The 12,434-nt window shown below is 35.8% G+C and overlaps 1 protein-coding gene across 3 annotated transcripts in view; it reads right to left on the bottom strand.

Moving 5' to 3' along the window:
- Nucleotides 1-8,128: 8,128 nt before the first annotated feature.
- LOC140153120 (uncharacterized) overlaps nt 8,129-12,434 on the bottom strand; it is a 38,928-nt gene continuing 34,622 nt past the window's right edge. For 2 of the 3 annotated variants that reach the window (XM_072175757.1, XM_072175758.1), the window contains exons 12-13: nt 11,563-11,642; nt 8,131-8,352 (exon numbers count right to left, since the gene is read on the bottom strand). In XM_072175757.1, coding sequence (XP_072031858.1) covers nt 8,185-8,352; nt 11,563-11,642 — 248 coding nt within the window. In that variant the 3' untranslated portion in view covers nt 8,131-8,184. Of the gene's footprint in view, nt 8,353-11,562; nt 11,643-12,434 lie in introns of all 3 variants that reach the window. The other variant, XM_072175759.1, reaches the window with a different exon arrangement.

Raw genomic sequence — 12,434 nt, 5'->3', positions numbered from 1 at the left:
GAACCAGGATCTGTGTCCAAACATACCTTCATCATACAAATGTGCACACATACCAATATACATAGTATCATAATCGTTACAGCCCAATTTATGATGCATGGTGCACCTGGCAATGGCAAGTGCACATTGTTATCAACACTGGCAGACATAATTACACACTCTTACAAGAACACCCCACCCCGCCCACCATCATGGTCAAACACTTCCCAGCCCAATAAAATTGTGCTGACTGTAGGCTGTGGTGAAACTGCTACAAACCCTGCACATTATGTATATAGCAGTAAGGGGGTATAGGTGTAAAGATGTGTAAAAAGTGTAAAATATAATTTTACTTATCTGCTGCAGTCCACTTTACATTTACGTTATCTGCAGGTCAATGCAGCAAACAAAAGGGGAAAAAAGAGGACTTTCCATTGCAGGGTCCACGTCTATGAAGAGAAAATTCTGTTGTCCTTGTTTGGCAGCAAAAATTGATGCACACACACTCACTACTTCTGTGTAAATATTTTTATTTTATTAATACAGAAAATACGATCACAAATACCAAATTACCTATTTGATCAAATGCAGCTTTAATTTCAGCTTATAGCACAGTATGCATTATTATATAATAATAATAATAATCTTATTAAAACAATGTACAAGTACATTTTTGTACAACAATAGTATTAAAGTACATATAAAAGTTACTACTGAACCTGTGCATTGTTTAATGTAAACTAATGCATTAAGCAAATCAAGGTGTTATTTTGAACCATCAAGTCTATTTTAAAGTGGACGCCAATATTCAAGTGGACGGCAATATTCAAGTGGACGGCAATATTCAACTGGACGACAAGGTGAAGTGGAGTGTTATACAGGCTGTGTAATAATGATTCATTATTAACCTTCAGTTTTATGTTTATAGAAGAGACTGCTTCTTCCGAAATGCAACATCGGATCCGTTGATAAGCCCATTATTATATTAGCATTCTTATAACATTAATGTAAAACTTAAGTGGATCCAATGTTGCCTTACTTTGGATACGGCAGTCCCGTCCATTTCTGTACTGAGAACTGATGGGGTGCAAATCATTTTGATACAGCCTGTATAATATTATACCAATGTCATAAGTTGTGAATGAATGGTACATATTATCAATATATAATCATAACATGCCATATCACCTTATCAATTTACATAGTAATTTGGAAATATCTTCCACAGGGGGAGTATGAATTTTTCAAATGGAATGAACACATTAGGCAGCTCCATTTGAATTTCATACACCCTCTAAGGCTTCAACTTGAGGGAGGGCGAGTTCAAATTGAGCTGCCTAAAATTATGTGTTCATTCCGTTTGAAATTCATACTTCCCACATTTCAAAAATCTTGCACAGGGCTAGTGTGGAAATGAAATAGCCCATTACAAATCCACCTGCCTAAAACAAGTCTACTAAAAGTACCAAAATCCCCACATGCTTAGTGTGTGGCAATTAAGTCTTTTGTACCTGCAAATTGGTGGTATTTAATTCATTTTTGGGCCAATAAACTGGACTCTACTTTTCGTTGTAAGAAGGAGCACCATAATTGATCAATAATCAAATCAGATTACCAAATTGCTTTGTTTAGTGATTAACTCAGTTATCGCCTTCACCCAATGAACTCACCCAAAAACATCACTTAACCATGAAACAAACATTGGTTTTAGGTTTTGTGGCCTTATCAAAGGCAAATAGAACATTATAACAAATGGTAGAAATTGCATGTCCGGACAAAGCAACAAGTTGGTTTGATTATGAAAATATTGCATCTTGTGCAAAATTGCAGTAATTCCTAGTTTCAGCAAGGCTGTCACCTCCAAGATCATGATGTATAAAGATTTATCAAGAATTGAACAGAGCACCTGTCTCATCAAACTGTTATACTGTAAAAACTCGATAGTTAGCATATGTGCTTACTATCGAGCACTTTTAAAACATGCAAACTTAAAGAGCCCCATCCACAAAAGTGTAAAGGGTTTTGAGCAAATCATCGATACACATAGTTATACCCGAACAAGTAAACCTTCAAATGTGTGTCTCAACCCCATTAGCTCAGTTGGTAAAGCATCAGACTTTGGTACAATTTCATGTTTTCAAAAGCACTCGATATTAAGCACATATGCTAACTATCGAGTTTTTACGGTAATACATCTGTATAAAATGGTATAGATGACATCAAGGTTGATAACATAGAACATTGATATTTGAGTACTAAAAGGTAGCTAGATTTACATCTACATGACACAATCTGGTCTATGGAAGCATAGGTCATGTATTTAGATGATCTATGATGGAAGTCAAAAGAAGCATTTTTGAAAATTGAGTCCCTATAATTACTACCTAATACAGATATTAGGCTATCATATACTAAAAACACTAAAGGTCTAGTATACTTGGTTCTAAAATTATGCAATGTCTATTTTCTTATGTATTTTTTTATATTACTTTTTTTGTAAAGCGTTTTCAACAAGGGATGGATCACTGAGTTGCTTGCAAGTACATCTCAGCTCATCAAAAACCAAAAATTGATTGCTCTTTCCTAGCAACTAAACAATATAAATTCAATTTATGACAGGGTTGCCAAACCCACGATTTGGTAGCCCAATTGGGTGACTTTTGAAGATTTTCCCTGCGACAAAAAATTGGGCGACTTTTTCAACATTGGCTCCTCACGACTTCCGATAGTTTCCTGCCCCATAGAAACCAATGGTAAAGAGAAAAAATTGGGTGACTTTTTCGATTATTTGACCCATGATTCGGGCTGAAATTTTTGGCAACCCTAGTTTTACGATTGACCTTTCATCCTACTTGTTATGCAATCTTGCACTTCTTAGTGTTGCATTAATCAGAAACACAAATTCAAGTGAGGTTGATAAATACAAACATCACACACACACTATCTCATAAGTCAATAGATGGTATATCTACAGCGACAATTTTGGTATCTGTATTGCTTATCAAATCAGAAGGAAAACCAATTAACATATTCAAGCAGATATTCTAATCATAACATTTTAACACATCCTATGTGCAAATTGCGAGTTACACGAAATCACACATAGGACATTGGCAGCCATTTTGGATATGCTGGTACTGGAAAACACAATACAAATATTTTATAAACATTTCAATTGATTATTCCAAACAAGCAGTTGTGAAAATTGGGGATTTGCCAAAATGGCAATTAGCCTTTCTGGTAATAGACCAATTGAATACAGACAAAATGGGAATTAGACCAAATGGTATTAGACTAAATGGTAATAGATCTGAAAATTCAACTTCCCTTTACATTCAAGTACATCCAAGATGGTTGCAGGACTTGTGCCAGGTGCATTATTGCACCGGGCCGTACGCACAGAGTGGGATCCGCAAAACGCAGACTTGCTTGGAAGTGTTAACCCAAACCTACATCAATTTCAAAACATTAAAAGGTAAAAGGGTCAGTGGATAACCATGAATTATGGACGGAAAGCTTAAGTATGGTTATCCACTGAATGAGGCACATTTACAATACAAAGTATGAATACAGTGGGCCATTCCATTTAAAATACACACTACTCCTATGGAAGATTTAGCTAAAGTCTTCCACAGAGGGAGTTTAAATTTTGAATAGAATAGACAATTGGGTAACTTCCATTTGAAATACTTACTCTAGTTGTGGAAGATACAGCTAAAGCCACAATACAGGGGGGGGGGGGTTCAAAATGGTTAACTCTGACCAATTACATTTGAAAAACATACTCCCTCTGTGGAAGATATTTCCAAAATCTTCCACAGGGGTAGTGTGGATTTCAACTGGAATAGCCCAATGCAGATGATTATAAGCCAGCAAAAGCAACAGTTGATTGCAGGTAAATATGAAGACTAAGTTGACTACAAGAATGGCAAGAAGAATACACAATATAATGAGGTAGCCATATTCAAACTGGTAAGTACTAAAATAGAGCAGAGAAGAATGTTCTTATAAAAATAGTGTTATGTTAAATGCCTGGGTAGTGGTTATAAACACAAGACAAATGATACACTAATGGATTCCTATTGCTGCTGTCCCCATGAGGTACACTGCTGCCCAGATACTTCATTGGTACCTGTGTGGGTACACACCTTTGGAATCATATGTAGATTACACACAATGGTACTGGATTGGTACTGCACTGGTACATTAAGTGTGGCTACACAAATGGCTATTCCAGTTGAAATCCACACACCCCTATGAAAACATGATCTTGATCTTCCACACAGGAGTGTAGATTTCAAATGGAGTCACCCATTCATGTAATCCCATTAAAAATTTACACCCCCTATTGTGGGAGATCAAGGTCATGTTTTAGGGGGGAGTATGGATTTTACCTGGAATAGCCCAAAGTAGCTGGGCAGCTGTGTACCTCTGGGGTCCGCAGCAGTAGGAATCTGGTGGTGTAGTTGAACCACTGTCTATGCCCTACAACAGTTAATATTGAATTTAAGCATAGATTGATAAAGATAGAGATAGCCCACATATGTGTAAACATCCCTGCCTTGTCTGTTAATACAAGCCAATGGGTTCACACAACATGATATAAAATTGTAATGCTCACAATGTCATCCCATATTTTTCCAAAGTGCAAATTGAAAATATTTCATTGTAAACATAGGGGCCCCAAACATGTGCAATAACACAATCGATCATGTAAATCATTTGGGAAAGATATACATGTACATAGAAACATGTTACCAATATACATAATATATATACATTTGGATGTGACAGACTCATCCATTATCAATGGAAACCTGGTGCATACCAATAATTTTGATTCACCTTGAATTTCTAACCCAACGGTGGGCACAGTGATATAACTCTCTATTAGAAACCACTGGTTCTCACACAAATTCCCACTGGTTAAGTCCCTTCCACACATCCTACTGAATTTCAGTTACTTTTGATAGAATGAAATCTCTTGTCTTGGTCCCAGCCAGTTTGTGTTCCTCTGTCAGTATTAAACACACCGTCTGGCGACAACCTGTGAAATGACGATCGCTGATTTGTTAATGAATTTCCAAATAAAAATGTTTTCCATTGGCTACGGAACCATATGGCTGCTGAATTAGGATGGGACTTGTGTATTGAGACACTAAACATTGTATTTTGTAGATACCGCAAACGCAAAATGTATGGTAGCTTGCGGCCACCGAGGCGCCAATCGTCTGATATCGCCTTTCATGTCAGGGACTAGCAACACGTACTCACGTACATTGTGTTGATTTAGATCACCGCATGGCTGTCCATCAACTGAGTTTTACTGAGTTGTTGTTCAACCAATCAGAAAAGACATACTATGTGGTTGTCGCTGATGGTTTGTTTAGTGACGAAGGAGCACAAATCGGCTGGGAATGAGAATATGAAATCTCTAAAAACATTAAAGACAGTCTTTATATTTTCCACAGAAGTTATAAAGTGCCTCTGTTCACAAAACTCATATTTGAATAATAACTTTCTCATCTTGATCATCAATATTTTGAAGCTTAACAATTAAGTAAACATTATAAAATATGTACAACTACATGTGGTCTGTAATCCTGCATTGTTCATTTGTCATGGTTCGACAACACACAATAGCACACAAGTATACAACACAATAATACTAATAGAAAAGTTATAAATTCATAATCTTGAAAAGTTAACAATTTAACATGAAAAAACATTCTAGCATAACAGTTACTTTATAATAAGATTCAAAATGTTGTCCAAATTACAAGTACTGAAGCATAGCACATAAAACGGTATAAAATTTGTATAGAATACAAAGATAAAGATGATTAAAAAACCCTATATACATGAGATGGTTATCATTTTCTATACATATATTACAATGATAGTCAAAGTTAAAGTGGATTTCTGTAACAAAAAACCCTGTTCACACCAGAAAATGCCTTCGTTGAGTTGTTGGATCTTCATTAGTTTTAAACATGATCACATTTAAGGGATCTGTCATCCACCTTTGCACAGTATTTTTTATCAGACACACCAAATTGCATTTTGAATACGAGTACTGAAAATTTTCTAATCATAACATTTGTAATTTGTAATTAAGCTCATTTCCGCTAAAGGGATCGGATAGCAACATTTGCACAATATTTTTGGGACCTGGGAGCACATCAGACACAACAAATTGCATTCTGAATACAAGGAATGTCCTGATGATATAATTTCGATTAAAAAAAAAAAAAAAATAGCGATTATAATAAAAATGTATGGATAATTATTAAAAATTGGTATTTTTTTATATTTTTGATGTTTAACAGTCTTCAAAATAAACTTTATATATCTAATGATATGTACTTAAAGTGTATGTAGCTGGGAAGAAAAACCATCCATCATATGAATATTTTGACCTTTTGTATTGAAGTTTTCCTTTTTTTTCCCCAAACACCTAATAAATGTTGGCCTTTTGAGGGAAAAACATATATCGTCAATCATATCACATATCATTAGATTTAAAAAGTTTACTTTGTGGATTGTTAAATGTTAAAAATGTTATTTTTTAATAATTTGCCATCCAATTTGTATTATATCGAGAATTTCAAAAAAATCAAATTTTTTGATATCATCAGGACATTCCTTGTATTCAAAATTCGGTATGTCTGATGTGCTCCCAGGTCCCACAAAAATACTGTGCAAACATCGCTATCTGAGCCCTTGATGATCATCAAATGAAGCTATGGTTGCTAGCAACTTAGTACTCCTACCAGAAATACACAAAAGTAAAGTGTAAATGATATTAATCGAATATACAGTGTGTTCACATTACAAAATCAATTCATTTGATTAAACCATCACCAAATTAAATGAAGCTGTTTAAACTTCATTTCATCTAGGTATTGAGGATTGAATGAAGAGATGTGTGTTCACATCAGTAAAAACCCATTTCTAATCTTCATCAAATGAAATAATTTTCCTGGTATGAACAGGGTTTTATTTATTTAGTTCTGTTTACTTAGTCAACTCTTCAAACACCTGTCTGATATTCAAACATTGAATACTAACTTCCTCTCACTTTTTTTGTTTTAGAAATTCACCCTAACAGCATTTACTTTGTTTATTTATTACAAGTAATAATGCCCATAATTTTAGAAAGCCTACATCAGTGGAAGATCAATGCAATTACCAAAAGGTGGGGTTCTTCAAATTCTTCATGTTATTTCAAAATGCGCAAAAGGATCAGAAGGTGGTGTCTTCTGCATGTTTCATTTTTAAAGTCACAACCATACACATGCATGCAAATTAATACAGGACAAATAATGTGCCTGTTGTAATTTAGATATTGAACTTCAAAGTATGATTGCACCATCCAGGGAGCTCAAATTAGTAGATACATAACCAGCCTTAGTGTTCTGAGGGGGCAAAACCCCAGTCATTGAGAAGTTTGCTGTGGTTACAGGGGAAAGTCTACCTATTTGGCCCCCCCTCTGGCAGTTCCTTTGGTAGCACTCCAAATTAAAATCATAATTCCTTAAACAAGTTAACATTTGCCAATAGGACTGGCCAATACTGTTGCCAACTCTTGGCAGATCACATGAGCAACAGCAAATCAGTTATACCAATGTGCTGCACACATCCGTATTGCTTATCTGGTAAAATGATCCATTTTCAATTTCAGCAGAAGATTGATTCGTCCTTTGCACGGATCCGTCATCTTGCTACTAAAACAAGGTTCTCCCTGCAAGTGCATGCACAAAATGTGCATTTTTGTTTCTCCTGCTTTTCTATTAACACTACAGAAGGCTTTTGTTTTGTGTACGCAGTACTTAAAGCACACATTTGACAGGCACACAGAGCACGCACTTTGCGGGTAGAATCTCCTTTTGATGACCATGCGATCGGTGAATAGCAGTTTTTATGGTGTGAGGAATGCATGAAAATATACCTCTGTCTTTTACTTCACTTTTGATGACCCTCTGCCCACCATGATCATGTTGCTTCTTCATATCTCTATGAAGAGGGCTTGGTATCTGCCGGAGACTCATCATCACTACTAAATAGGTCATCATCTCTCTATGATGAGGGCTTGGTATCTGCTGGTGACTCATCATCACTACTAAATAGGTCATCATCTCTCTATGATGAGGGCTTGGTATCTGCTGGTGACTCATCATCACTACTAAATAGGTCATCATCTCTCTATGATGAGGGCTTGGTATCTGCTGCTGGTGACTCATCATCGCTACTAGATAGGTCATCATCACTGAATGTTGTCTTCATCTTCTCTAGTTCCTCAATGTGTAACACCAACTCATTATGTTCTTCTATCAGTCTCTGTAACTCAGACTGCTTCTGAGTGGCTGCCTCCTGTAGATGGGAAAATTGAGGTGAAAAAAATATGAGATATTAGCATATAAAAGACTAAAATGCCTAGCATTTTACCTACAATATAAAGCATTTTGTGATGCAACACCAGCTATATTATGCCCTGATTGAAATGTATTGAGTCCAAGCAAAATCTCTAATCCCTACAATAAAGTTCATTTCATGATCTTATTACACAACAGTATTATTGGGAATAAAAGCTAAAACGATCCATCATGATACGAAGATGAACAATTGGCAACCCTTGCTCCTAAAATCTAGAGTCTTATTTGCCTTCCCCGGGTCAGTGATGTCAACGTATGCAGGTCATTATTTCCTGTGTGCATCTACATACCATCTTGAAACGATGTGTCTGTACGCAAGCGCTTTGATCCAAAATGTGTGATTTAATGCTCTGACTACTTAATTTTGTACTGACATCACTGCCTTGAGAAAGGTAAAAGCACTATAACCGAGGTATTCCCGTTAATTTTAGGTATAGAGGTAGTCATTGTGACGTCAACGCCGCCATCTTGTGGGTACGGAGTGCCTTGTTGCTAAGATCACCGCGTTAACGCTTGACTGTAGTAGTGTGTCACGCGCTGCGACTTTCGCGTAATCTGCGGCGTAATGTCTGACGCATGATATACAGAACGGCAGTACCCACAAGATGGCGGATCCCGCGGAAAAGGCTGACGGCCTCTATTAGAATATTTATACAAACATTGAGTAATATATATGTGTTGGAATGATGGTAAGCACATTTGAAAACATACTGAATGTGAAACAACTTTTGATACCCATATTAATACATCATTGTTTTAGCAAGTCTAGTCATACAATGATTCCTGGTAAAGTTTATATCTCCCACCCACCTTAGTGGCCAGACTTATCTGGCAGACTGATAACATCACAAATCGAGGTCATGGGAAATTCTTTTTTCCCATATTTGATTACAAAGTACAAAGATTAGCACAATGAAAACAAATGACACATTTGTAAATATAAATATGATAATTTGTAAACACAAAGAACATTTTATTTCCTGAATGGAATACACACTGACATAATGCAAGTATAATTAGTAACATTTTTATGATAACCTTGTAGTTGTAAAATGTATGCTAAATGACTTCTTCACAAGGTGTGTTAATTAGTAATGTTTATGTTTGATTCACTTGTTAGTTTTCATGAATGTACTATGAAGTCTTTGTCAGCCAAAAGCTTACCCATCATCTCACAGAACTACTTACAAACATTGTTGGGTCTAAAGACTGGACAGGAGGCAGGCCCGGGGAGGCTATTTTGCTTATTTGTTAGTCTGGTCCCAGGAATGGATTCCAGCAACAGGTCGGGTAGGGTTATTTTTTCTTTAGTCCACAGAATTCAGTCAGTGGGCGTAGCCAGGGGGGAAAGTCCCCCCCCCCAGAAATTGTGTCTTGTGTCAATGACTAAAAATGGGTTGAAAAATTGGGACAAAAATTTAGCTTTGCTCCCTCACACTAAAAAGCTTGCTATGCTGCTGAATTCAGTCCAGGTCCAGGCAAACATTTCAGTTTAGTTATAAATAGTTTGATAGAACAAGGATAAAGTAGATTTATATCAAATTTAAATTGGCAACAGTCACATGCAAGTAAGCAAGTAATACAGTTTCATTTTTGACGCCACGAACCAGGTAAATCAGACACAAAATATATCACATCCTCATCCCGCAACGAATCAGTTTGTTGTGACGTGTTTGAAAATGGATACTATTGGGTTGGTCAGCTGGGCGAATTCTGTGAAAATTTTGATTAGATTTTGTAGCATTAAAAAAAATGCTGAATTTAACATTTATAAATGAAAGGAACAATAAAATTGTTTAAATGAGCACAATTTCAATGGCCTACACAAGTTGACATGGTAGCTCCAAATCTTCTATGTCTAATGCCTACATGTATTAATCTCTTTATTCATGTATTTGTGTGAAACTAAAGGCTACAGTAAAATGCTTGAACGAAATGGTCACGATGTGTCTTTGTTTGTTTTTGTGGATGTGTTTTTTTCTAAGAATTTAACTCACAAAGATAGATTTCAATTTCTTATCAACTGCTGCTTTAACCTGGGGATATAAAACAATGTTTTTGAATAAATCTATAACACCCAAATCAAATATCCATGCACATGGATGTTACCATTATTTCATGTTTACCTTACTTTACCTCATTTCTCTATGCAAAAACCTCTTTCATAACAGAAAAACAAAATGCATTTAAACAAACCTCTCAAATCACAAAAGTTGTTTTGTTATGACATTTTGAATTATAATCTAACTCGATAAACATCATGTCCAGTAGAATAGAAAATACTTCAAAAGTTGTTACAACCTAGATAAATGAAAACCATCACAAACTTTCTTTTTGAATAAGTAGATAGGTTTTCTCAACAGGAATTCACAAGAATGTGCGAGTGATCGAGTTTTCTTCTGATGTATCTCTGACTTCGATCACTCTCACAGGAACCGGCTACACCGGTACTGTGATAACCGACAGCGTACTTTTAGTATTTTTCTTTCAGAAATGACATTTTTAGTTTTTAATAAAAAATACTTGTTACTAAAAATCTTCTAGTATCAGCACCAACCATTTAAATATATGAAATCCCGGCATTGTATCAAATCTGACAATCTGTAGGTGTAAAGGTCCGTTCATACTACCACCGCATATGCTATGCATTGCTTTGCGATGCTGATATATCGATTACTTTTGCTGCAACTTGTCGCATTTCCATGTTAGAATGTATTAAACTTAATTGAGATATCGCAATGCAGTAGTTTGCAGTACGACAACACACCGCATCGCAAGGCAACGCGTCGCAAATGCAGTGGTAGTATGAACGGACCTTAATGCTTCTATCAACAGACTCATACATTTCAGACATGCACAAATATTTCAGTTATTTCACTACATGAATAAAATAATAATACATTTAGTCCACTTCTAAGCTGATCAAGTTTTTTTTTAAAGATGCAGAGAACTTCCAGTTGTATGGCTGTTCACATTGCCTACTTGTAACATAAAAGTGCTAACTGCAAGACCTGTCTGGAACCTTTGTTTAACCCCCAGCAATTAACCCTTTTTTTTAAACCAAGTAGCCCATGAACTTGACCATTTTGTGCTCCAAGTAGTTAATCTGTACGCTTAAGATAGCATGCAGGTTTTATAGGAGCCTTACCTGTGCAGCACCAGCAATTTCTTCTGACACAGACCCACTGGAGACTACTTCATCTATTACTGGTTTCTCTTCTGGTGTAGCTGTGTAGCCAAGGAGAGCACACGCAGCAGCAAGAAAGAAAAATAGAAATATGAGGAAAATATGAAGAATAGTTTTGCTGCACACTGTACAAGCAAAGCGTGCCATTTTGTGGTACTCTGGATACTTTGTGTGGTATAATAATCTTGTTTTTAGATTGTGACTCAATAAAACCATCCTTCCATGCAGTTTTTGACCATTCTAAATATAACCAGACTATCTTCAGATTTTCTCAAAGCTTGTAGTGTCAATATTTTTGTCAGTCCCCATCATAACAAAAATAACTGATTGATAAAGTCTGTGCAAATGTCTAATATTTTCAAAAGAAACTGTGCCAAGTTGGTCAAACTTAACAACTAGTTGGTATGATTATATAATAATTATACTTTATTTTCTTCATTTTACAGAGCTAGGTGAAAGGATCAAGCAAAACAAGCCTTTTGCAAAGCAAACCCATTTTTCATTTATAATTGTCTACCAAAAGCCTTTCAAAAGTGCACTTAAGGTTTTTCAAATAGATGTGAGAAGTGATCAAGCTTTTGTATTGTTTTATCTGTCAACAGAGGGCGACATTACTAATTTTTTACCACTGCAACAATTCTAGGATTTGGCCATTACTAGTATGCCGTAATCATAACGACATGTTATTGACAACAACAAATTACTCATATTGCTTGATCATATCTCATATGAAGAGATATGAGATAACCAGCATATTCTGCAAAGTCCTCGAGCATATAATTCATTCAAATATCATGCATCACTTTGATTTCCATTCAATTCTCACAGACAAA

The sequence above is a fragment of the Amphiura filiformis genome, chromosome 5 (genome assembly GCF_039555335.1).
Source record: "Amphiura filiformis chromosome 5, Afil_fr2py, whole genome shotgun sequence".
Lineage (NCBI taxonomy): Eukaryota > Metazoa > Echinodermata > Ophiuroidea > Amphilepidida > Amphiuridae > Amphiura > Amphiura filiformis.
Note: the sequence above shows the minus strand (reverse complement) of the source record. Positions and strands in the feature narration are given on the sequence as shown.